Raw genomic sequence first — 24,237 nt, forward strand, 5'->3', positions numbered from 1 at the left:
CTGCTTAGTCCTTCAAATGACATTGTTACTACTTTCGGTATAGCTGTAGTTTATTCTTGTTTTAGGGTGTTGAAGCCTCTAGGAGGCTAACTTTTATTTTTTTCTTACGAATTTGTGCCATTATTAGCTTATCTGTGTAAATGATTAAACATTAAGTCAGAAGGTAAAAGAGCTTCTCAGTAAATTAGACATTCACATTGTAGTTAATATTCTTTGAATATTCTGATATGCTTCTTTGGTGATGTATTTATAGTATCTATTATTTCTTCACATTTTTTTCTCTTTTCCTTCATGAGATTTTTAATTTAGATTGTTTTTTCTGGGCTATGGATTTAGCTGCATGCCACTGTCCCCGCGATCTAGCCAATTCACACTGATCTAGGAATTCTATTCTGTGACAGATTTGTTGCCCAGTTCTGGATCCCATTAGTGTAGCCAAGTCCGTAATCTCCTTGGATGTCAAAAGTATATAGCGCTTAGAAACAAAAGATAAAAGCAATTTGGCCAATGGCGTTAAAAAAAAAAAAATCCTGCACATGTATGTAATAACACTTGTCACTTGGCGACTTAGGGTCTCCTGTTTAGAAATGGTTGTAATTCATAATGAAAGTGGATGTTTGAACTTTCAAGTAAATTAACTTTGAATTCCATCTTGTGAAAAAGGAAGAAATTCCAATTTGTGCCCAAAATCTGAGAGACATTAGAAGTTTTTAGAACCAGTTAGAGTCATTACGGAGTTGAAGTCAAGTTAAGAGGAGGGAGCCCAATAGCAGAAACTTAGTTTGGGGATTTTCAGTTCATCAAGGGCTAGCAGTTAAGAGTGTAGACTCTAGCGTCAGTCTGCCCAACAAATCTCTCCTGTACCACTTACGGGCTTTCTAACTCTAGGCATGTTACTCTACCTCTCTAATGCTCTGTTTCTTCATCCAAAAAGTAGGAATAAGAGGAATAATTGCTTCAGAGCTGTGAAAACTAAATGAGATAATCTACATAAAGTGCTTAAAATGCCTGACAGTAGGCGCTCGATAAGTTTTAGCTAGCATTATTCGATTTTTCGAGCACCTACCACATGTGTTAAGCACTATGCCAGGCATACCACAGGCAGTTTATAGAGGGAAGTGGTTTTACACCTATTCCTGTGATGTTTACTTAAGTCTGTTCACATTTCTGTGGGCTCCTTGTCTAACACGAATAGTTCAAACAGCTGTAGCTTTATAAAAACCTCTAGCTCATGAAGCTCCTTATAGCACTGATTGTGGGTACTGCTTATTTGGTATGTGCTATTTTACTCCTGTTTGTGACCTTATTTTCTCAGCTAGGTTGTAAGTCTTTCAGGAACAGGAACTATACATAAAAGTTTTCTTTCACAACTAACAGTCATTGAATATGTGCTGGATAAAGTGTTTATTAATGAAAGTGATAATGCAAAGTGAAATCTTAGAATTTAAAATAGGTTAAGAAACTGGTTTTTTCAGAAGAATCTATGGCTGGAAAAATCCGCAGTATTAAGAGCAGTGGAACTTAGGTTGTATTAACTATGATAACTAGCCAAAGCTACAAGATACAATTATGCTTATTTTCAAAAAGCTACATAATGTGAAAATAATAATTGGATGATGGGGACAAAAGTCCCAGAACATGCTAAGAAAAGCAGGAGCAGGAAAAGGAGGATAGTATAAATGTGTCAGATTTTTAATATTTCTGGAGTGATAGCAGAAATGGCATATCGTTTAATATCTGCCTCCATAAACTGTGAAATATAAGTTTAGCAATATCATTTAAAGACGGGAAACAGCCACTACTAGAAATAAAAATAGACTACTGTATGTTCTAAGTAGCCGAGGAGATAGGTAGAGGAAAGTTTGATGGGTTATGCCTTTTAAGGAAGCATGATAATTACTTTAAATCACTAATGGAGAACTGTTTTTCTTCCAGACAAGATGAACCTTCCAACAGCAGCCAAGAAATAAACTCTGATGACAGGCGACCCCAATGGAGACGAGAAGACCGAATCCCTTACCAAGACAGAGAGAGCTACAGTCAGCCAACATGGCATCATCGCGGACCTCCTCAGCGAGACTGGAAGTGGGAGAAAGATGGCTTTAATAATAGTAGGAAAAACAACTTTCCACATTCTTTGAGGAATAATGGTGGACCAAGAGGATGTTCCGGGTGGCATAAGGGTGTTGCAGGAGGCTCCGCGACTTGGTTTCACAACCATAGTAATTCTGGAGGTGGTTGGCATGCAAATAGTGGAACGGTAGATTGGAATCATAGTGGTACAGGAAGGAATTCCACTTGGCATTCTGAAGGAACAGGTGGCTTTTCCAGTTGGCATATGAACAGCAGTAACGGAAACTGGAAATCCAGTGTACGTAGTACAAATAGTTGGAATTACAGTGGCCCTGGAGACAAATTTCAGCCAGGCAGAAACAGAAACTCTAACTGTCAGATGGAAGACTTACCTATGCTGTGGAACAAGAAATCTAAGTCTAACAAATACAGTCAGGATAGATACAGTTGGCAGCGGCAAGAAAGCGACAAAGTTGGTGCGGCTGCCACATACAGAGGGCCTTCTGAAGGATTTACAAGCGATACATTTCCTTCAGAAGGCTTACTTGACTTCAATTTTGAGCAGCTAGAAAGCAAAACTACTAAACAAACAGATACCATAGCTTCCAAAACTGGTGGGAAGAACAGCAGTGTAGCAAGGGAAAAGCTCCGCCGCTGGACTCCTTACCCTTCCCAGAAGACTCTGGATTTACAATCCGCAATGAAAGAAGGCGCTGGAAACAAGGCAGAAATGATAGATAAGCCTTTCTTTGGCTTTAGCTTGACAACCACAGGAGCAGCAGAGCCCCAGAATGATGGAAAAAGTAACTCCCCGACGCTGAAAACACAAAAAGAAACACATACTGGATTGGTTAGTCACAAAGCCCCTTCTGACTGCACTGCTCCCTATGAGGCGGTGAGAGAGTGCCCCGTCACAGAGAAACACGAACAAGAGCTTAACTTAAGTAAGATGCCATCATTGAAATCTGCACTCCTTCCAATTCCAGTCACTAAATCAGTTCCCCAGAACCCAGATTTAAAGAATCCCTCAAAAAACACCAAAACAAATTCCTTTTTTCCTGGAGAACACTCAAATCCCTTGAACAAACCCACTGTGGCAGACAGTCATGGGTCTTACATAACCAAATTGCAAAGTTCATGTCCTCGTGTTTTAAAAGGGAATAAAAGTACATTTGGCACTCAGGTGGAACCTGATAAAAATGTAAGTGATACTTTACAAAAAGCCAAAGAGGTGCTACAGTGTCATGAATCAGTGCAAAATCCACTCCTTTGCACTTCTAAAAGGACCAGGAACTATGCAAAAGCAAGTAGGAATGTAGAAGAGTCTGAAAAAGGATCTTTGAAGATCGAGTTCCAGGTACGCACATTAGAAGATGAAAGTGATGGGGAGCTATCTGACACAGAAAAGCATGGAACAAAAATTGGAGCCCTGGGTTCTGCACCTACAGAAATTTTATCCTGCAGCACTCACATCACTGATGAGAAAGACGGTGATGAGCAAAACCTGAAAACATGTAGAAAACTATCCACTAACGCATGTAATTCAACAGTTCATCAGAAAGAACCTGAGTTACAAGTGACATCTGCAGCCAGTCCACACTCTGGCTTACTGCTAGACTTGAAAACTTCTCTAGAAGATGCACAGGTTGATGACCCTGTTAAATCTCATGTGTCTTATGCAACAGAAGGTTTCGAGAGTGCTAGCTTGGATGCAGAACTTCAAAAAAACGATATCGGTCCGTCCTCAGGCCCTCTTCTGCCTGACCTCAGTAAGCTTGGCTTTCCTGCCTCTCTCCAGAGAGATCTAACCAGGCACATCAGTTTAAAGAGCAAAACTGGAGTACACCTTCCTGAGCCAAACCTCAATAGTGCTCGCCGCATACGCAATATCAGTGGTCATCGAAAGGGTGAGACGGAGAAGGAGTCTGGGCTCAAGCCAACCCTTCGGCAGATTCTAAATGCATCCCGGAGAAATGTCAACTGGGAACAGGTCATCCAACAAGTAACCAAGAAAAAGCAAGAGCTAGGCAAAGGCTTGCCCAGGTGTGTGCTTCTTTTTAGTGTCCATTTCTCTCTCTTTTTTTAAACTTAACCCTTTGCCCCTGGCCAAGAGAATTCTATTTGTTGTATTTAATTAAATGCTTGCAAAAAATACATGTTGTAGATGTCTGGTTTAAATATTAAATAGTGACTGCTACTCTATAACAACGCAATAAAGTGTTTCCTAACAGGGAATTCAGGTTGCAAGGAAGCACATCAACCTCTAAGAAATGAAATGAGATGGGGACGTGGAAAAAAATTATCAGAAGTCCATCACTTTAGTTATAGAGGCCAGAAAGTAACAGCATAAAAAAGTATATCAGTAGATTTGTATCTATCTCTAGATCTTAATGACTGGTACAGTTTTTAAGTGTAATTGTTCTTACGACCTTTTACTCAGAATCTACGAATAGTTACCCTTCTGTCTTTATTCCGGGCACTATATTCGTGATCACAAAATACTTTCTCTTAAGTACTTGTGTGATATTTTGGCTGTTCATCTTATGCTGAGATGCTAAACTTTTCTGAATGGTAGAGCAGCATTCAGTGTAGGTTTGCTACTTGAAAATCAACCTGCTGTGTTATATAGCCCTTCAAGCTTTAAATTTTATCCGTGATGAAATAGCGTATTTATTGTGCACTCTTTTCCATAACTTGAGTATTGAGATTATAAAGTTCTTATCCTTAGCCCTGTGCCTGTCATTTGTTGAATGCTCAGTAAATATTTTTGTTTGTGTTTGGTTTGTGTGCTGTTAAAAATTATTATGGTTGGTTTAGAAAAGCTCCATGCTAATAAAGCTCTCAATTTTTACTTCTTCAAATGTATTCTCATAACTGTGTACAAATCTGTAATTTAGTACTTGTTATATTACAATACTTACACTAAGGTTATTTATGTCTGGGACACTTATTAGACTGTGAGCTTTTTGAGGGCAGAAACCATCTTATTTATATTTGTACTCTCAGTGCTTAACAGAGTTTGGCACTTAAGTGATACCCTCTCTTCCTTAATCATGTCTGATTTAGGTTTTTTTTTCTTTTTTTTCTTCAGGTTTGGCATAGAAATGGTGCCTCTAGTTCAAAATGAACAAGAGGTCTTGGATTTGGATGAGGAGCCTGATCTGTCTAGTCTCGAAGGATTCCATTGGGAAGGTGTTTCCCTTTCTCCTGGGTTGGCAAGGAAGCGAAGCCTTTCTGAGAGCAGTGTGATCATGGACAGGGCTCCTTCTGTGTATAGCTTCTTCAGTGAGGAAGGTACAGGCAAAGAAAATGAGCCCCAGCAGATTTTTTCACCTAGTAACGCACTGAGGGCTGCACAGAGTCAGACAACAACCATGGGCCTTAAGCAGGAAGTGACCCCTCTGGCTCTCTCCCTAAGAACAGGTGAAAGGGCTGAAAATGTTGCTACTCAAAGGCGACATAGTGTGCAATTATCCTCTGACCGTTCGATACCTTTGATGCATTTGGCAAAAGACCTGAACAGCCAGGAGAGTTCTACGCCACCTTCAGAGAATCAGAATACCCAGGAGAGTAATGGAGAAGGAAACTCTTTATCATCAAATGCATCTTCAGCCCTTGCAATCTCCAGTTTGGCAGATGCAGCCACAGACAGTAGCTGTACTTCTGGTGCCGAACAAAACGACGGCCAGAGTGTTAGAAAGAAACGAAGAGCTACTGGAGTGAGTATGATTGCCCCTGCTTATTGTTGGACCCTTCATGTGCTGACCTGACTGTTTTAAGAAAGATATAACTTTAATTTTTTCTGGGTATCTGGGTTGTGTTTTTCCCTACTCTGGAATAGATTTGTGAGGCTTTTACTCTTCCTTTCATATTCTTATCCTACTGGTTCCTTTCACTGAGTGATTCTACTAAGTTAGATGTCAGTGAATATGAATGTACAGTACTAGGAAAATATGAAGTCATCTCTAAAACTAGTCTCCAAGGCAATGATTCTTTGTATCACCTGACTGAGGAGTAAGCCACGTCTTCATCTGTAACTATATCTATCTTCATGATGCATTCTGTACTGGCCCTGAAGAAAGGCACTCTAATGTTGCATTTGTAGGCCATGAATGCTTGTTAGACCGAGACAATTGGGCTTAACACTAGGGTAGTTTTAATGCGATGAGAGTGCATCTGTGTGAACATGGTCTTACAAATATTTTTGGTCTCTGTTACTCAGTGTTTTGTACCTCAGTTACCCAGCCTGGCCCTTTCAGAATCCATCTTCCACTGAAACCACTTCTCTTCTGGCATCTATGTCACTAACACTGCTTAACCCTTTCAGGAACCCTTTCTGAAAAGAAAGAGTTGCTGGCAGTGATGTAGTCTGGAATGTGGCACTTTGAGAAAATGGACTGTTTGCTTTAATACTGAGGCACTATAGCAGAGTACTTAAGGGCTTGGCTTGTAGACCTGAATTCAAATTCCAACTTTGCCCCTTTGAGTTAGACACTGTAGTGGATATTCTTGGACGAAAGTTTGTCCTATAACAAAGCTAATATCTGGGCGCTTGTCTGATAGACTGTTTAGCTTTTTGTTGTAAAAATTTTGTTGTGAAGATTTTCTAGTAAAGTAGAAAATGTCACTAGTAGACATAGTTCACTATGTCACTGTGAAATCATATATGTGCATTACTGGCTTGGTCCATACCTCTAACTATGCCATACTTTACCAAAGTGAAATGCTTGCCTAAGCCCCAGGGATTCACCACCTCTAGGATGCTAGGAAGGTACTGGACCTTAGATTCTGTTTTGGGTTTTTTTGTTTGTTTTTGTTTTGTTTTAAATCCAATACATTCAACTAATATTTGAGTTCATAATGTGTGCATGAGATTCCTACTATCTTGTTAGAGATGGTAATAATGTAGAACAGTCTTAGAATTGATTCACTTTTTTTATTTCTTGGAGAATAGCTTTTCCACATTTAATATTACTCAGTTTTCTTTATCTTCTCAGGATGGATCTTCTCCTGAACTCCCAAGTCTTGAGAGAAAAAACAAAAGAAGGAAGATTAAAGGAAAGAAAGGTACAGTGCAAAATATTTTGTCAGAAACAAATTGTTTTTATAGCATTTCAACTTTTTCACAACTTGACAAAGTATAGCTTGGGGATATCAAATACTGTTCACCCACTTAGTATTATTTTTTGACATTTTTGTTATCTTGCTTCAGGATGTAGAAAAGGTTGATTTTCTCCCATATCCAGTTGCAGCTATAGAAGAAACGTTTGATGCCACATAGACCCATAGCTAACATTAATGTATATCTTGGACAAATTGAGTTCAGTATGAAGTCAGAAAGTCCCATTTGGGCCTTTTCAGTGATGAAGAGGAATATAGGCCATTTGCTAAGAATTTTGTGTCTCTTGATTATTTATCGCCATTTTTCTCAGTTTACATTTTTGAGGCATCTTTGTTGCTTCTCTTACTTGAGTTGAGACAAGTTATTGGAATGGCTCCCTCACTGATAGGATTCTCTTATTCTTGCTTTCCACTGATTCTGAACCCTTTCAAATAAGAGGGCTGGTATGGGAAGTGATTGGATGAGCCTTGGATGGTTGGATGTTATGGGTAAGTTGGGGGTAAAGGATGACCCCAATTTCTGGCTAAGGCATCTTTGGGGATGATGATATCGTTTATTAGAGCTAGAAAACTGCATGAGAGGAGCAGGTTGACGGTAGAGGAAGATGATGAGTTCCCTTTTGGGGGCCTTGAATTAAAGGATCTTAGAGACACCTAAGTAAAATCAAGGTGGTAGTTGGATGTGTGGGTCTGGAGTTTTAGGAAGAGGTCTTGACATACTGAAAGGGAAAGAGACAGACCTAAAGATGACAGATACGCACACGTGGTAGGACATTTTATTTAAAATCACTTAAATGTACACTTCAAAGCTGTTTTTTCTTTAGGAAGATTTCTCTCATAAAGAGAACTATTTTATGTTAACTAAGAGACTAGAAAAATATGCTTTGGGAAGAGAGTGCAAGCAGTTCACATCTGGGACCCAGTCTAAGCATCCTTGAACCTATGACATACCTCCATCTCACCAATTCTCACTTTTGGTTTAGCTCTGATATCAGGCTTGACCACATGATTTGTGAGATTTGGTGAGTCTGCAGTGACCTATTGGAGAGGAAAAACAAAGGCTTATCTTAGAGAACTGAGGTAGTTCCACCTTCTGAGGGCTGTATTATTCAGAAGTCTGCAGTATTAAACTGAGCCTTATGGTTTCTTTTGGCAGAACGTTCTCAGGTTGACCAGCTGCTGAGTATTTCTTTAAGGGAGGAAGAACTAAGCAAATCATTGCAGTGCATGGATAACAACCTTCTGCAAGCCCGTACAGCTCTTCAGACAGCTTATGTTGAAGTTCAGAGGCTACTTATGCTCAAGCAGCAGGTAACAGCGGATGGAACATTTAATGAGAATAGATTATCTCTAAAGTTGGATTTCACAGTGCTTAACAGATTACTTTATTTTTAGATAACTATGGAGATGAGTGCACTGCGGACCCATAGAATACAGATTCTGCAGGGATTACAAGGTATTCGGAGAGAATCTGATGGATTGGATCCTCTGTAGCTTATTATTTCTTTGTTATCTATGCAGGGGAATTAAAGTAGTCGTGAAAAGGTCAAATGTTTTCCTCTCCTGTCTCCTTGTTTTCATCCTTCTGTAGAAAGGCCTGTGAGGCTGTGCTCCCTGAAAATGCTTAGCAACAGAGGCAGTATGTTACAGGAAGAGCCTTGTGTTAGGAATCAAAAGACCTGGGTTCAAATCTTGGCTCTTCCATTAGTAACTATGTGACTTGGGATAAATCACTTAAAATTTGAAAAATTGGAATACTAACACCTGTTCTACCCGTGTGCTTGTTGGTTGTATGGATTTAATTTCATACATTTCAAAGAATGAGGGACTTTAAAGTTCTCCTGTAATCTTGAGAAATACAAACTGGCTCAGAAATGAGTGGCTTTTCAGAAAATATTTTTGCATTTGTATGTGCGTATGTTTCCCATTCTAGAAACATATGAACCTTCTGAGCGCCCTGACCAGGTTCCTTATAGCCTTTCGCGAGAACAAAGGAACAGTAGATCTCAAACATCTGCTGATGCCACGCTGCTGCCTACTCCCTTTTTCCCAGTATTTCTGGAGCCTCCATCTTCCCATGTGTCTCCATCATCCACCGGAGTCCCTCTCCAAGTAACCACATCTCCTACTTTCCAAGCCCATGGCAGTGTTCCTGCTCCAGACTCCTCAGTTCAGATTAAACAAGAACCCATGTCTCCTGAGCAAGACGAGAATGTGAACGCTGTGTCACAAGGCTCTGCTGGCAATGTGTCCAAGGAATTACCGCAAGTTAATAGTATGTAAACTTTTCTCTGGGTTAAGGGCAACCCCAGCAGAAGGTGTAGGGCAGTTTTAGGTCAGTGATGTAAAGTCATACCTGCCCATTAAAACTAAAGTTTTTACAATTAATTGTTCTTAATGTTTCCTCCATTTAGGAGGATTGTTTAAATATCAGTAACTTGTCCTCAGTTTTCTCTAATCTAGGATTACTAAATTGACTTTGTATTAACACCTAAAATGTTCCATTATGAGGATTGATGCTGCTTGTTTTTTTGTGAGAGAAATGGAGTTGAAGTTGTCCAGTCAATTTTCTAGATAAGATATGTCCTCTGAATTTCTCAGCACTTACCTTTCTTTGTCATTAAAGTGCAAGGTAGGATTAATATAAGCCTAAGAGGCAGGTGGCCATGATAAAAGGCAGTGGACACAGGTTTAGGATCATCATTAGGAACTTGAGTGGTTTTGAGAAATGGCCAAGGTTTTTACTCTTTGCATAAAATAACACTCACTTATTTACCATTGGAGAAGGACTTCTAAGCTATTTTAAACCTTATCTGAAGTTTGTGTAACCACGATTGTGCTATACTGAAAACTGAGTAAAAATAAACTGCCATTGTGTGACCTGAGCAAAAACAAAAAGTCTGAAGAGTTACCCTAGATTTTGCTACCTGTTGCAGTACTAATCTAGATATCTTTCTAGCTCAAATGTATATTATCTTTCGTCTTGAATTTTGTTGCTTTTGTGTGAATAGTATTTGGTATTTTTTTAAAAACTGGTAAATAAGTATTATAGTGACTTCTTAAGCTAGTATTTAAAAAAAGGTTTTTTTTAATGTTTATTTTTTTTATTTATTTATTTTTTTTATTTATTTTTGGGACAGAGAGAGACAGAGCATGAACGGGGGAGGGGCAGAGAGAGAGGGAGACACAGAATCGGAAACAGGCTCCAGGCTCCAAGCCATCAGCCCAGAGCCTGACGCGGGGCTCGAACTCACGGACCGCGAGATCGTGACCTGGCTGAAGTCGGACGCTCAACCGACTGCGCCACCCAGGCGCCCCTTAATGTTTATTTTTGAGAAAGAGAAAGAGCAAGCGGGGGAGGGGCAGAGAGGGAGAGGGAGACACAGAATCTGAAGCAGGCTCCAAGCTCTGAGCTGTCAGCACAGAGCCTGACCAGCCACGGGATCCATGACCTGAGCCAAAGTCAGATGCTCAACCAACTGAGCCACCTAGGTGCCCCTTAAGTTAATATTTTTAAAAACTGATTTTTATTAGATTTTTTTCTCTGCAAAATAATTCATGTTCACAGTAAAAAATTGGGAAGCGATTAAAATGTAGATATGTTGTTTTGTTATATATTATTTCAGTCTTTCTTCAATCGTAATTGTTTGTGTATTTGCACATAGAGTTTATAGAAAGGCAAAATCATAGTCTGTTATAACCTGGCTTTTTTCCACTTAATAGATAATGATCATTTTCCTGTGTCATAAAAGTAATTGTGTAAAATATTTTAATTTTACTACTTGAATAATACTTGAGAAATTGTGTAATCTGGGTAGATAGTAATTTATACAATCTCCTTTGAGTATTTAGTTTTTATCCTTTTTTCTTTAATATTGCATAGAACACTACATTGTATATGTCTTTGAGTATGTCTTTGATTATTTCATCAATCTGAATTCCTTGACATGAAATAACTATGTCAAAGAAAATAGACTTTGTTAAGTCAACTGACTTTTTAACTACTCTTATGTAAACAAACTGGGTGATGTCTCAGGTAAAGTGGCATAGTGAAAACATGTAAGACATAAAGGTGAAAGCACTTCAGCTAAGTAGATATTTCAGTGTGTACCAAGAATAAAACATCATGTTAAACATGGGGACATTTCAAACAAGAAAGAAAGAAAAGAGATGGCTAGGAGTCCCTGCCCATAAGGAGCTTTTGTAGGGTATAAGACATGTTATTTGTGAGATTTAATTCAAGGCAAAGAGAAATTTCTGCAGGCTATGGGAAGCCAAGGGATGAGAAAACAGTTTTAACAGTCATAGTCTTGTTAGCATATGTCAAAAGGTTGTTTTTCAGTAGAGATTCGATCAGTGGTAAATAATGGCAGTTTATGATGATAAATCGCAGATACAGAAGAAGATGCAATATTTTTTTCTTCTTATTTCAGGAGAGAACAGTGACAGTTATCCAGTTTATCCAGTTATCCCTGCAGCATTATCTTTATCAGAGCTAACAGAAAGTTTCCATGAGCCTAGCCAAGAACTGAAGTTTTCCACGGAACAAGGAAATACCAGAAACAGAGATAATACTGCCTCTTCCCAACCAACTGGTCTTCCAAGCCTGAATAAAGAAGATGAGCCAATCAAAGGCAACAGTGGGTCTGAGGCCTGTACCAGTTCTTTTCCAAGATTGTCCTTTGCTTCCGAAACCCCCTTAGAGAAAGAGCCCCACTCTCCAGCTGACCAGCCCGAGCAGCAGGCAGAGTCTACTCTGACATCAGCCGAAACTCGGGGAAACAAGAAAAAGAAGAAACTTAGGAAGAAGAAAACTCTTCGGGCTGCTCATGTTCCTGAGAACAGTGACACCGAACAGGATGTATTTACTGCTAAACCTGTAAGGAAAGTAAAGACTGGAAAGTCAACCAAAGGGGGGAAAGTAACGACCTCCACCTGGGAAGACAGCAGGACTGGCCCAGAACAAGAGAGTGTCAGAGATGAGCCAGAGAGTGACTCGTCTCTGGAAGTCCTAGAAATTCCTAATCCGCAGTTGGAAGTGGTGGCCATTGATTCTTCTGAATCCGGAGAAGAGAAACCAGACAGTCCATCTAAAAAGGATATTTGGAACTCCACAGAGCAAAATTCATTAGAAACTTCTCGTTCTGGTTGTGATGAAGTTAGCTCTACCAGTGAGATTGGCACTCGTTATAAAGATGGTATCCCTGTAAGGTAAGGATGTTGTGCTGGTCCAGTCAGAACAACTTTCGCCATTATTCTTTTCTTAAACAATAGAACTTTTGGTTATGAATCAATTTTTTTTTTTTAATTTTTTAATGTTTTATTTATTTTTGAGACAGAGAGAGACAGAGCATGAACGGGGGAGGGGCAGAGAGAGAGGGAGACACAGAATCTGAAGCAGGCTCCAGGCTCTGAGCTGTCAGCACAGAGCCCGACGCGGGGCTCGAACTCACGGACCGTGAGATCATGACCTGAGCTGAAGTTGGATGCTTAATCGACTGAGCCACCCAGGCGCCCCTATGAATCAATTTTTAAATGAATCAAATGTATAGAAAATCGGTAGAGATTATGGGTGTAGAAAAATCAAACCTTGGCAGTGGAGATTTTCTGCTTTCTCATTTGTGTTGTAAATATATACTATACTTATATTTCCTTTCATATAGAAATTTCAAATGGAAAAACTGATCTCTTTTGTCACTGCTGCGTGCCCAGTGTTTAGAACAATCCTTGAGTCAGGAAAATTTAAGTTATTGCTTGTCTTATTCACATCCGCTAAAAAGACTTTTGCTATTCTTTTGTAGTGTGGCAGAAACTCAGACTGTGATCTCCTCCATAAAAGGATCAAAGAACTCTTCAGGTATTTGGTTATTCAGTTTTATTTAAATTAGCCACAGAAAAAAAAGCTTTATAAATATTAGAGCCAGGGTTTAAATCTTATTAAGTATGCCTATAGATTAGGATAGGGTTGGGGGATTGTCACCAAGAATATTGTTTTGATCAGCAATTATGGTGTCCTGTAAATCCTGCCTTTTTATTTTCTTATTCCCATCTCTCCTATCTGTTCAACTAATGAGTTTTCAATGGCTCATGGGGCTTTTGCTTTGAGAAGGAATTGCTTGAAGAATAATGCCTTGTTCAACAAAATAACTGGCAGCAGAAGAGAGGATGTGGGGAGAGATTTGGTACTTCCAGGTATCACTCAAAAAATGAGTATCTGTCTTTTTTCCTCAGTGAGAGGCTTTCTCTCCCAGAGTCTCTTATTATGAAATCTTCATAACGAAGATCATTAATGGAAAATGTGGGGTTTTGCTAGAGGAAACAGGTTTTAAGGAGAATCCAAGGACCACTATATTATGTAATGGTTTTAATTTTTGAGTATCTTTTCAGACAAAAGCTGATACATGTCTGAAACACATTCTTGATTTCCAGAAATATCTTCAGAGCCAGGAGATGATGATGAGCCCACAGAAGGGAGCTTTGAGGGTCACCAAGCCGCAGTGAATGCAATTCAGATATTTGGGAATTTACTATACACCTGTTCGGCAGATAAAACTGTTCGAGTTTATAATCTGGTGGTGAGTTGATATATCAATTTGAATGTTTTTTGGTTTTTTGCAGGTTTTAGGAACTCTGATTCACACTCTCTTAAACAATAGGGGTATCTGTTTGTTGTCCAGAGATGTGTAGACTAACTGTAGATAAAGTTGATGCAGTGGCTCAGCAGGGTCCCTGGGGACTTAGCTTCTTTTTGTCTGTCCACACTGCTTTCTCTGGTATCACCTGTTCCTAACGCTAGTTCTCCTCCTGCTCATAGACTGATGTCAGATGCCGCTGGGGTTTCTTTTTTCTCCCGTTACCAAAAGGGTCCTGTGCTTTACTCTGAACAACAACCACTTGGCAAAGGGAGATGAGATAACAGAAGGCTGGGCCAGTCAGGTCCTGGTCCTGGAGGTGGTGATGAGGTCAGTCGGATCGCTGCGACATAATAGAGAGGATAGAATGAAAATACTGGGGAGGTACTAGAGGAGGCATTTTTCCTCACAGTTGATTAATTGTCCCAAGTGATTAAGGAGAGCAACAGTGTTCTAGGACCCATCACTGATAATCTGATGCTCGTTACTCTCCGTTTTCATAGAATGAACTCTTGAGTTTTGAATTTGGTATACATCAGATTAATTTTATCAACAATGATCTTTAAGAAACTTTAAGAGCACTATGTTGTCTGAATAAATACCATGAAAGTATTTGAAATTACTGAAGTCCTTGAAAGTCCAAAGGTTAGATGATGGACCATGAAAATGTGTCCTAGGCAACAGGTGTCTAGGTTCCAATAGCCTAGTGATGTGAAGGGGCAAGAAGGATGTCTGAAGGAAGGAAGCAGTGGTGCCAGGAAGTATGAGTGTAAGATTTGGGAGATTGACTCTAACTCTAAATTGCAAGATAAATGTGTGTGTGTGTGTGTGTGTGTGTGTGTGTGTGTGTGTGTGTGTGTGTTTTAAGTAGATCTGAATATGTGCACAAAGATAATATCTAGGATGTTCCTGTGTGAAACCACCCCTGGTGGCCCCACTAGGGGCCTGACACATCTCTGAATGTTGTGGAACATTCTCTCACAAGTTACCAAGGAAATGAAGGAACTCATTTGGGAAATTAGCTACAGTTTGGATTTGTCAGATCTTTGGCCCCTATGTTGGAGAGCCTTGCTCCAGGCATTAAAATTCTGATCTATCTTACAGCAAACTGCCTTAAGAATTTTGGGTAGGGCTCAGCTAACAGAGTTGTGGGTACTTAGTCCGTCTGACTGCTGGGCATTTAGTAAACACATATTTACTGAGCACCTTTTGTGTAATAACAGGCACTAACCTAAGCACTGAGGATGCAGCAGAGAACTAATATGTTTTAACATTTTTGTTATTGCTAAGGAAATGTGTTACCTAATCCTTGTGTATCCACAAGTAATAATCTGATATGCGCTTGACTTTAGAGTCGGAAGTGCATTGGGGTCTTTGAGGGGCATGCCTCCAAAGTGAACTGCCTCCTGGTTACCCAAACCTCTGGCAAGAATGCTGCCCTTTACACTGGTTCCAGTGACCACACCATTCGCTGCTATAATGTTAAGGTAAGTGGGTCCAGACAAATCAAAAGTGATGATATTAAACTGCTTTGACTGCGTTTACTGTGTAGAGTGGAGACACTGAAACAGATGCTTCATTCTGCCCACTCTGTTTTACGCTTCCAAACCATTTTTAGTACAGGCACACCTCAGAGATTGCGGGCTGGGTTCCAGACCCCTGCAGTAAGGAGAGTATCACAATAAAATGATCAAATGAATTGTTTGGTTTCCTAGTGGATATGAAAGATATGTTGATGCTATACTGTAGCCTACTAAGTGTGCAGTGGTGCTAAATCTAAAAAAAAAAAAGTATGTACCTTAAATTAAAAATACCTTTTTTTTCTCTCCTCCACAGAGAGAGAATAAAAGAAAAAAAAACATAAAAATACTTTATTACTAAACAAATGCTAGCCATCATCTGAGTTTTCATCAAGCTGTAATCTTTTTGCCCACTTCTTAGTGTCCTTTGAAGAATTTCTACATTACAAATTAGGAACATGAGTAACATTAGAATTTAGATTTGTTTATAGCCTGAGGGTCTTTGGCCACATATTTCAAAGGAAAAAGAATCTAAGATAATCTTGTACAAAACAGAGGTCGCTACATTTCCTTCCTCATAAAGATCATGTCACACACTGCTTGAAAAAGGATTGTTGTCACCCTTTATTTGCTGTGAACCCCTGCTGATTAGGTGTTGTGTGCTTTATTAGACGCGAGAGTGTGTGGAGCAGCTACAGCTGGAAGACCGGGTCCTCTGCCTCCATAGTAGATGGCGAACCCTCTATGCAGGACTGGCAAATGGCACCGTGGTCACCTTTAACATAAAGGTTAGTGTTTGAGGGGAGAAGGCTGAATTCCCATGCCACTTGAAAGTAGTGTGAGAATGTGTGGAAAGAAGTAGAAGGCAGACATTTTCCTGTTGTCTTGTGTGAGAAGATGACAGAATTAGCTGCTGCTCAAAAACTGTTATTTTCTGGTATAAGTGAAACAAGATCCTGCATTCTGTCTGCTCAGGCTCAAATGTGCCAGGCCCAAAAGGTAACTCTACTAAATTAAACCAAGCCTGATGATTTGGGGCCAAATAATGAGTCATAAGTTAAACTAGTCTATCTCATTTTAAGAATGACACCATGAAAAATGAGCTTAAATTCTTTTGAGTATGACATTGATGTGGTTTGGAACCGATTGAGAGTTTCATGAGGATAGCCTGTTCTGTAATGTGAACTAAGTCATAGGTTTGTCTGTAAGCCCGTATGGCTTCATTCTTTCCTAACCCAAAGAGAAATTCATTTGTTGAGTGAACCTATATTGAACATCTGTTGTTATGTTCTAGACCTTAGGATGATGCCTAGGAAATGAGGAAAGACCAGTTCTTGCTGGCCCTATATGCTTTGTTAACGTAGATGGACTTCCGTCTTGTAGACTTTAAAGTATAAGAAGCATGATTGAATTTGTATTTTAGAGAAAGTCACTCTGGAGTTGATGAGATAGGAAAATACTGGTCCTAGTAGAGACAGGGAGCTCATTTAGGAGGCTTTGTAGTAGAAGGTGACATGAAAGGTTAGACTAAGGATGAAGAGAAGAGAATGGATAAAAGATAATAGAGGTAGAGTTGATGGGTTTGGTTGCTAATGAGTTGTAGTGCTATATCCCAAGTCATTTGGTCATCTTTTAACAGCACGTTAGAATGTTTGCTATGTTATGCCCAATTATAATATTATTCATATGTGTAGTGAATACCTACCAACTCTCCTTCCACATGTGAGCTGGAACCACTACTTCTTTTTTTAATTGTTTTTTTGATGTTTATTTATTTTTGAGACAATGTGAGAGACAGAGTGTAAGCAGCAGAGGGGCAGACAGAAGGAGACACAGAATCTGAAGCGGGTTCCAGGCTCTGAGCTGTCAGCCCAGAGTTCGATGCGGGGCTCGAACTCATGAACCATGAGATCATGACCTGAGCTGAAGTCAGATGCTTAACCGACTGAGCCACTTAGGCGCCCCTGGAACCACTGCTTCTAAGGGATACAATAAAATACATCATGCCTTCTACTGTTAAGAAGCTTAGGGGCGCCTGGGTGGCTCAGTCGGGTAAGTGTCCGACTTCGGCTCAATTCATGATCTCGCAGTCCGTGAGTTCGAGCCCAGTGTCGGGCTCTGTGCTGACAGCTCAGAGCCTGGAGCCTGCTTTGGATTCTGTGTCTCCCTTCTCTCTCTGCCCCTCCCCCACTTATGCTCTGTCTCACTTTGTCTCTTAAAAATAAATAAGTTTAAAAAAAAAATTTATTTTTAAAAGAAGCTTAAAATCAAGTTAGAAGAATCTAGCACATAGGTAATCAAGTACCAGGTTATGAAGAGATCACAGAAGGGTAATTAGTGAAGGTTGTTACATTCCAGATGTGAAGTGTTAACAGCCTACATTAGATTTGGTTAGGGCAAAAGAAATGAAGAAGAAAGAATAAATTTAAAATATTTTAAAGGATAAAACTTGATAATTCTCTAATTCTCTTTTGTGAGAGTAATGTCATCAAAGGTAGACAAAAGTCAGGAACAGGACTTTTGAGGCAGGATGAAGACAAGAAATTGAAATGTAAATGGTTGAAAAGCCACAGAGAAGGTGGAGTTGGAAACAGAGATTTGAGAATCTCTGCAGACATCGGAATTTTGAAGCCTCGTGAGCACTGAGCCCTTGTTGGTTTGTCCATACACCTGAATGCAGTGCTTCTGAGGTCTTAACAGAAAGCCAGGGCTGTTTACTAGAGCCTGTCCACCAGTGGTCTCTAAACTCCCATCAGGCTGTTTCCCCAGCACCTATGATGGCTGGAGTCATTGCTTAGCCCTGGAGGCTACCAGCTGCTCCTTTGTGAAGTTTCTACGAGTTTCACCCCTTGCATGTGCCTGATGTTCCTTTTTAGAGATTTTGGGGAAATGGGAGACTTTATGGACAAGGTTGGTGTGGGACTGAGGGAAGCAAGTCTAAGATCTGAGGTAAAGGAATGTTTGGGAATTCAGGATGTGACCATGCCACTCTGATATAAAAGGCTTCTCTAGTTCACGAAATGATGTCATGAGAGATGACATAGAACCAGAAATCAGAAGGACTTGGGAATAACAGGTGGAGAATGAGAGATTCTTACTGAAATTATTTGTAAGTAAGTCATTCTCAGTGGAGAAATTTGGAAACATATGACAAATTGTTTGCATAAAGTTTGGATGACAAAATACAGAGAAAGAGCTTCTGAGTCTGTGGCAAGGAAAATGTATGAGCGTATGAAAAAGAAAGTCGATCATCCGTTATCATTAACCTAAGGAAACTGAGAGAAGGCATAAAAGAGAGTCAAGTGCTAACTAGGATCAGATAGTATAGGTTGAAGTTAGAAATGTGTTTATAATGTAAGAATTTGCCATGCCCGCACTAGAATGGGGGAGGAGGGAGTCATGGACACAAAGAGAGTTGGAATGGGAATAGCAGAGGTTGGGAAGTTAAAAGATTCGCATGGGGTAGGAGAACTTAACAGGTAGTAGAATTTAAGAGTTTGAATCAAGGTAGTGATTTGGGTGAGTTGATTTTGATATTTACCAGCCAAGCTGCTTTTATTTCATATAATGGTGGCTTATTTTTCAGAACAATAAACGACTTGAAATCTTTGAATGCCATGGCCCTCGGGCTGTCAGCTGTCTTGCCACAGCTCAGGAAGGTGCCCGAAAGCTGCTTGTTGTTGGATCTTATGACTGTACCATTAGTGTCCGTGATGCACGGAATGGACTCCTTCTCAGGACCCTAGAGGGCCACAGCAAAACCATTCTTTGCATGAAGGCAAGTACAGTGCAAGATAACAGGAGTCAGTTGGCACAAATAAAAGGATTTGAGTGACATTTGTCTTGTCATCTAATGCCTTATCTACAGCACCTCATCTGGAAAAGAGCAAGGAGATTATGGTGCTTTTCTTTAGGCCTGGGTGACCAAGGGATGTATTTTTTTTTTTTTTTTTTTTTTTGTGGGGTTGGGGTTGGACTGTATTTTAATACATTAATATATTAATGGAGAAACAGTGTATTTTATTATAGAATGTAGATACACTTTAAAGTCCTTCTAGGCAGTTTCACAATCGTTCTGACGAGGTAACAAACCCAATAATACATTGTCACTTCATCAGAGTACCTGGTGGTAGGCCCTAAGTTTCATTTCAGAAAATTTGAGGAACTTAGTGTCTTGTATCTAGTTGATGCTCATCTCAAAGTGGGTTGGAAGTTAGAATTCAACAGTGTGCATTGCAAATTACAGAGAAAGCTCAGAACCTTTTACCAAATGTAACTCAATGTATTTTTTTCTTTAAGGTGGTGAATGACCTTGTGTTCAGTGGCTCCAGCGATCAGTCAGTCCACGCGCACAACATTCATGTAGGTTGTGTTGGTGTAAAGAAATCTTTAATGGAATGAAGATTAAACCTTGAAGGATTCCTCAGACCTCTTGCATTTTATATTGCAAGCTTAATATTTATATTGAAAAGCTTAATAATAATCCCTACCTGCATAAGCTCTTGGAAGATAGTGAGCACTTGAGAAATTCTGGCCTCTTCAAAATTTTTAATGGGGGACAGATTCAAAGTTTACATAAGGTTTAGTTTGTCTCATTTAAACCTGAGATAAATTGAGCATCTGAGGCTCTGAGAAAGTGGATGTGATACATAGTTTAAAATAGAACAAATAAAAACAGCTGAGAGATTCTGCTCAGGTCATAGAGGCAGCTCTTTGACGCTCAGTGCCCAGTCTATAAACCTGGGGATACTGCAGCCTCAGGGACTTGTCCAGACACAACAAAATGATAAGAGTGAAAATTCTTTAAAACCTGTAAAATACATACAGATAGAGTTGTAGCCCTTCTCTTTGTGTGACAATAGGTTCTCTCCATCAGGATACATTTCATGCATATTATATATGTATATTGTAATAAATGCTTATGCAGGTACCTGAGCTGTTAAAATTAGTACAGCTATGTTGTGTACAAGTAGGCTCAGAATTACGACTTGGAATAATAGAATCATAAATCTCAAAAGTCAGAAGGAATCTGGAACGTCAGTCTAGTGACTTGTCTCTTTTCTGATGCAGACTGGTGAGCTTGTGCGGATCTATAAAGGTCACAATCATGCAGTGACTGTGGTGAATATCCTAGGGAAAGTGATGGTGACTGCTTGCCTGGATAAATTTGTTCGTGTCTATGAATTACAGGTAGAATTTAGATCCAGTATTTTGCTTGAATGATTTGGGGAATAGGCCTGTTTGGGTTGGGTGTTGAATTATTATTATTATTGTTATTGTTATTGTTATTATTTTTAATACAGTAAGGCTGGGGTGGGACCCAGGAATCTGCATTTTTCACAGGCCCTCTAGATAATTATGAAGCAGATGATCCTTGGACTGTCAGAAACACTGCTCTGAAAGACATGGTCTGGCTCACAGAGGTCAATACTAAAATGGTTTTTGGAGAGCAGAGTTAGTCTCTAAAACCTGTCTAGTTCTCTTGGTGTGCAATTTCAGGTTTAGACTTTGACATTGCACAGAAGTTAGTTTTCTCATTTCCAGTTACCAGCTCCTCCCTTGAAGACTTATTCGAAAGATTGTCATTAGATTATGTTTCTGTGAAAATGCTACTGGTGCTTCAGCTTAGTGCTAAACCTGCCAGAGGCCTCCAGGGATTATGCTTATTAACCACAGGGTATAAATAACCTTAATTCTCTATTTTTTTCCTCCACCTAAGTCCCATGATCGATTGCAAGTTTATGGAGGACACAAAGACATGATTATGTGTATGACCATCCATAAAAGTATGGTGAGTGTTATTAGCCATGTTACATATTTGCTTTTGAATATGCTTATTACTAAAAACTACAAACTGATAACAATATTACTATTTATCACTTCCAAAAATGACACGTTTCTGGTAGGCATTCTGATATTGAATGCCTTTCTTTCTTTTGGCATGCTATTATCGAGAAGTAACCCAGTGACATTGTTGAATATTCCCTTTTCTATTAATAGCTAAAATAACTACAGTAAAAATCTGATAACACCATTAAACAGAATATAAGTTTAAAATGTTTCCCCCAAAAATTGAGTGGTGCTTTTTCCAGAGACATTATGATCCGAACAGAACATTGGAATAGAGTCAGGAGATTAGGCCAGTATGGCATAGTGAAAGCAGACCTAAAAGTAGAAGCTAACTCATTTAACCCTGCTAAGCCTTGATTTATTTTATTTTTAAATTATGTGGTTGGACCAGAATGGGTGTTTTTCAGACTCTGAGCCTTAGAACCCTTTGTTCCAGTGAAACACAGACGGCTAATATATTATGCCCGAGGTAGCATACAATGCCCCGTAGCCAGAGTGGACCAGTTACAATGTAAGTGGGTGCCGCTGAGCCCTGCCACTTATGCTCTCAGCCAGCGTTCTGGAAGGAGCAAGGCTTCAAAGTATCTATACTAGAAGATACTTCCCCACTGTTGTACTCTGGGGCTGGGTTTGGTTTAGGTTTGTATTTTCTTGTAGCTGGTACAAGGAGCTTTTGACATGTATTTTTGGGATATTGAGTAGTTGTTTTTTGTGTGTTGTTTTGGTCTGATAGGATAAACCTTTCTTTCCCCCAGATTTACACTGGCTGTTATGATGGCAGTATTCAAGCTGTGAGGCTGAATCTGATGCAGAATTACCGCTGTTGGGTAAGGAGTGAAACTGTTCTTATGACCAGACTTAGGAGTTGTTTAACCCTAGGCTAATTTATACATCTTTATCATCATCAATTAAGCATTTTTATATTTGAGTGTCTACTTTATGCCTCCTGCTATAGGCCAAGGAAGCTTATTTTTAAAACCTGTACATAGGAGCATCTGGGTGGCTCAGTCAATTAAGCGTCCAACTTTGGCTTAGGTCATGATCTCACAGTTCATGAGTTTGAGCTCTATATTGGGCTCTGTGCTATCAGCACAGAGACTGCTTCAGATACTCTGTCTTCCTCCCTCTCTGCCCCTCCCCCGCTCGTGTGTGTGTGTGTGTGTGTGTGTGTGTGTGTCTGTGTGTGCGTGCTCGAAAATAGACATTAAAAAAAAGAAAATATTTTTATCATTTATTTTGATTATTTTAAAAATTTTTTAAATGTTTATTTTTGAGAGACAGAGTGAGCGGGGGAGGGGCAGAGAGAGAGAGAGAGACACAGAATTCGAAGCAGGCTCCAGGCTCTGAGCTGTCAGCACAGAGCTTGATGCGGGGTTCGAACTCACAAACTGTGAGATCATGATCTGAGCCGAAGTCAGATGCTTAACTGACTGAGCCATCCAGGCATCCTCAAGAAACATTTGAAAAAAATGATTTAAAAAAGTTAAAACTGTACATAAAATACTTCCATACTTCTTTCATGAATAATCTATTTTAAGATTAGATATGAGGTATGTTTATGTATCATCCACCCAGGTTATTTCTTTGGTGGTTTTTGTTTATTATAAAATCAGTACATGCTTACAAAAATGTCAAGAGTACGGTTGACCCTTGAACAGTGCAGATGGTTATAGAGGCACCAAACCCCATACAGTTGAAAATTTGCATATAACTTATGACTCCCCCAAAGCTTAAGTACTTATAGCCTACTGTTGATCCTTCCTGACAACATAAACAGTCAATTAACACATATTTAGTATGTTCTATGTATTACTGACTGTATTCTCACAATATAGTAAGCTAGAAAAAAGAAAATGTTACTAAAATGTAAGAAGGAGTGTCTGGCTGGCACAGTTGGTAGGGCATGTGACTCCTGATCTCCGGGTTGTGAGTTCGAGCCCCACATTGGGTGTGGAGATTACTTAAATAAGTAAATAAGATAAAATCATAACGAAAATACATTTACAGTACTATATTGTATTTGTTGATAAAAGTTCATGTATAAGTGGATCCATGCAGTTCAAACCTATGTTGTTTAAGGATCAACCATTTACGAAATAAGTGCAAGTGTTTATTTTTGTGACCTGCTTACTAGCTTATACAGGGATTACTTGTATTAACAGTTTGATTTGTGTCCACATTGGTTTTTGAGGAATAGGCCAATAAAAATTTGTATTCTGGAAGGTTTTAAACTTCCATTGCCTAGGCTAAATTGCCTGGTTTTTATTTTGGGGTGGGAGCTCCAAACTTTTACGTTGTTCCTTATAGGCCTTAATTTGTTTCATCAGTTCTAATATTAGTAGTGATCAAAGAAACGTTTATGGCTGAAATTCCCCCCTCCCAGTACCCTAACATGCTTTGTAGAATTGATGGAATGAAATTGACACCCTCCATTTTTAGATTGGGCTCTGTACTGACAGCTCAGAGCCTGGAGCCTGCTTCATATTCTGTGTCTCCCTCACTCTGTCCCTCTCCTGCTCACACTCTGTCTCTCTCAAAAATAAAAACAAAACAAAACAAAAAAATAAATGAACGTGTTAGAATTAGAATTGTAAGATTTATGAGAAGCAGGCTTGTAGGATAAATACCAAGACAGAGTTTGTATGCTTTCTGACTAACAAGTGAAACTGAGAATTGAGCCACATTTATTTATTATGAAAAAAATTTTTTTAACGTTTTTATTCATTTTTTGAGAGACAGAGACTGTGAGCGGGGGAAGAGAGAGAGGGAAACACAGAATCCGAAGCAGGCTCCAGGCTCTGAGCTGTCAGCACAGAGGCTGAAGTGGGGACTCAAACCCACAGATGGAGAGATTATGACCTGAGCCGAAGTCAGACGCTTAATCGACTGAGCCACATTTACCCCTGAGCCCCATATTTTATAGTAAAATTAGAATTTAAAAAAAGAAATAAGATTGTGATTCAAGTGATAAAGATTCTGAGTAAAGTCAGGCTTCCATAGCAACGTAGTTTTATCAGACATTTTTATTTTCAAGTTTATAA

At 39.4% G+C, this 24,237-nt stretch overlaps 1 protein-coding gene across 8 annotated transcripts in view; it reads left to right on the forward strand.

Moving 5' to 3' along the window:
• Window positions 1-24,237, forward strand: part of ZNF106 (zinc finger protein 106) — a 61,705-nt gene that overhangs the window by 32,287 nt on the left and 5,181 nt on the right. For 3 of the 8 annotated variants that reach the window (XM_042989052.1, XM_007081705.2, XM_042989053.1), the window contains 16 exons: window positions 1,936-4,116; window positions 5,165-5,792; window positions 7,071-7,140; window positions 8,351-8,505; window positions 8,590-8,650; window positions 9,128-9,469; window positions 11,628-12,405; window positions 12,996-13,051; window positions 13,624-13,769; window positions 15,179-15,313; window positions 16,018-16,134; window positions 18,933-19,124; window positions 19,646-19,708; window positions 20,417-20,536; window positions 21,066-21,137; window positions 21,952-22,023. In XM_042989052.1, coding sequence (XP_042844986.1) covers window positions 1,936-4,116; window positions 5,165-5,792; window positions 7,071-7,140; window positions 8,351-8,505; window positions 8,590-8,650; window positions 9,128-9,469; window positions 11,628-12,405; window positions 12,996-13,051; window positions 13,624-13,769; window positions 15,179-15,313; window positions 16,018-16,134; window positions 18,933-19,124; window positions 19,646-19,708; window positions 20,417-20,536; window positions 21,066-21,137; window positions 21,952-22,023 — 5,188 coding nt within the window. Of the gene's footprint in view, window positions 1-1,935; window positions 4,117-5,164; window positions 5,793-7,070; window positions 7,141-8,350; window positions 8,506-8,589; window positions 8,651-9,127; window positions 9,470-11,627; window positions 12,406-12,995; window positions 13,052-13,623; window positions 13,770-14,008; window positions 14,157-15,178; window positions 15,314-16,017; window positions 16,135-18,932; window positions 19,125-19,645; window positions 19,709-20,416; window positions 20,537-21,065; window positions 21,138-21,951; window positions 22,024-24,237 lie in introns of those variants that run through there. The other 5 variants (XM_042989054.1, XM_042989055.1, XM_042989056.1 and 2 more) reach the window with 5 other exon arrangements.

This window comes from Panthera tigris, chromosome B3 (assembly GCF_018350195.1).
Source record: "Panthera tigris isolate Pti1 chromosome B3, P.tigris_Pti1_mat1.1, whole genome shotgun sequence".
Lineage (NCBI taxonomy): Eukaryota > Metazoa > Chordata > Mammalia > Carnivora > Felidae > Panthera > Panthera tigris.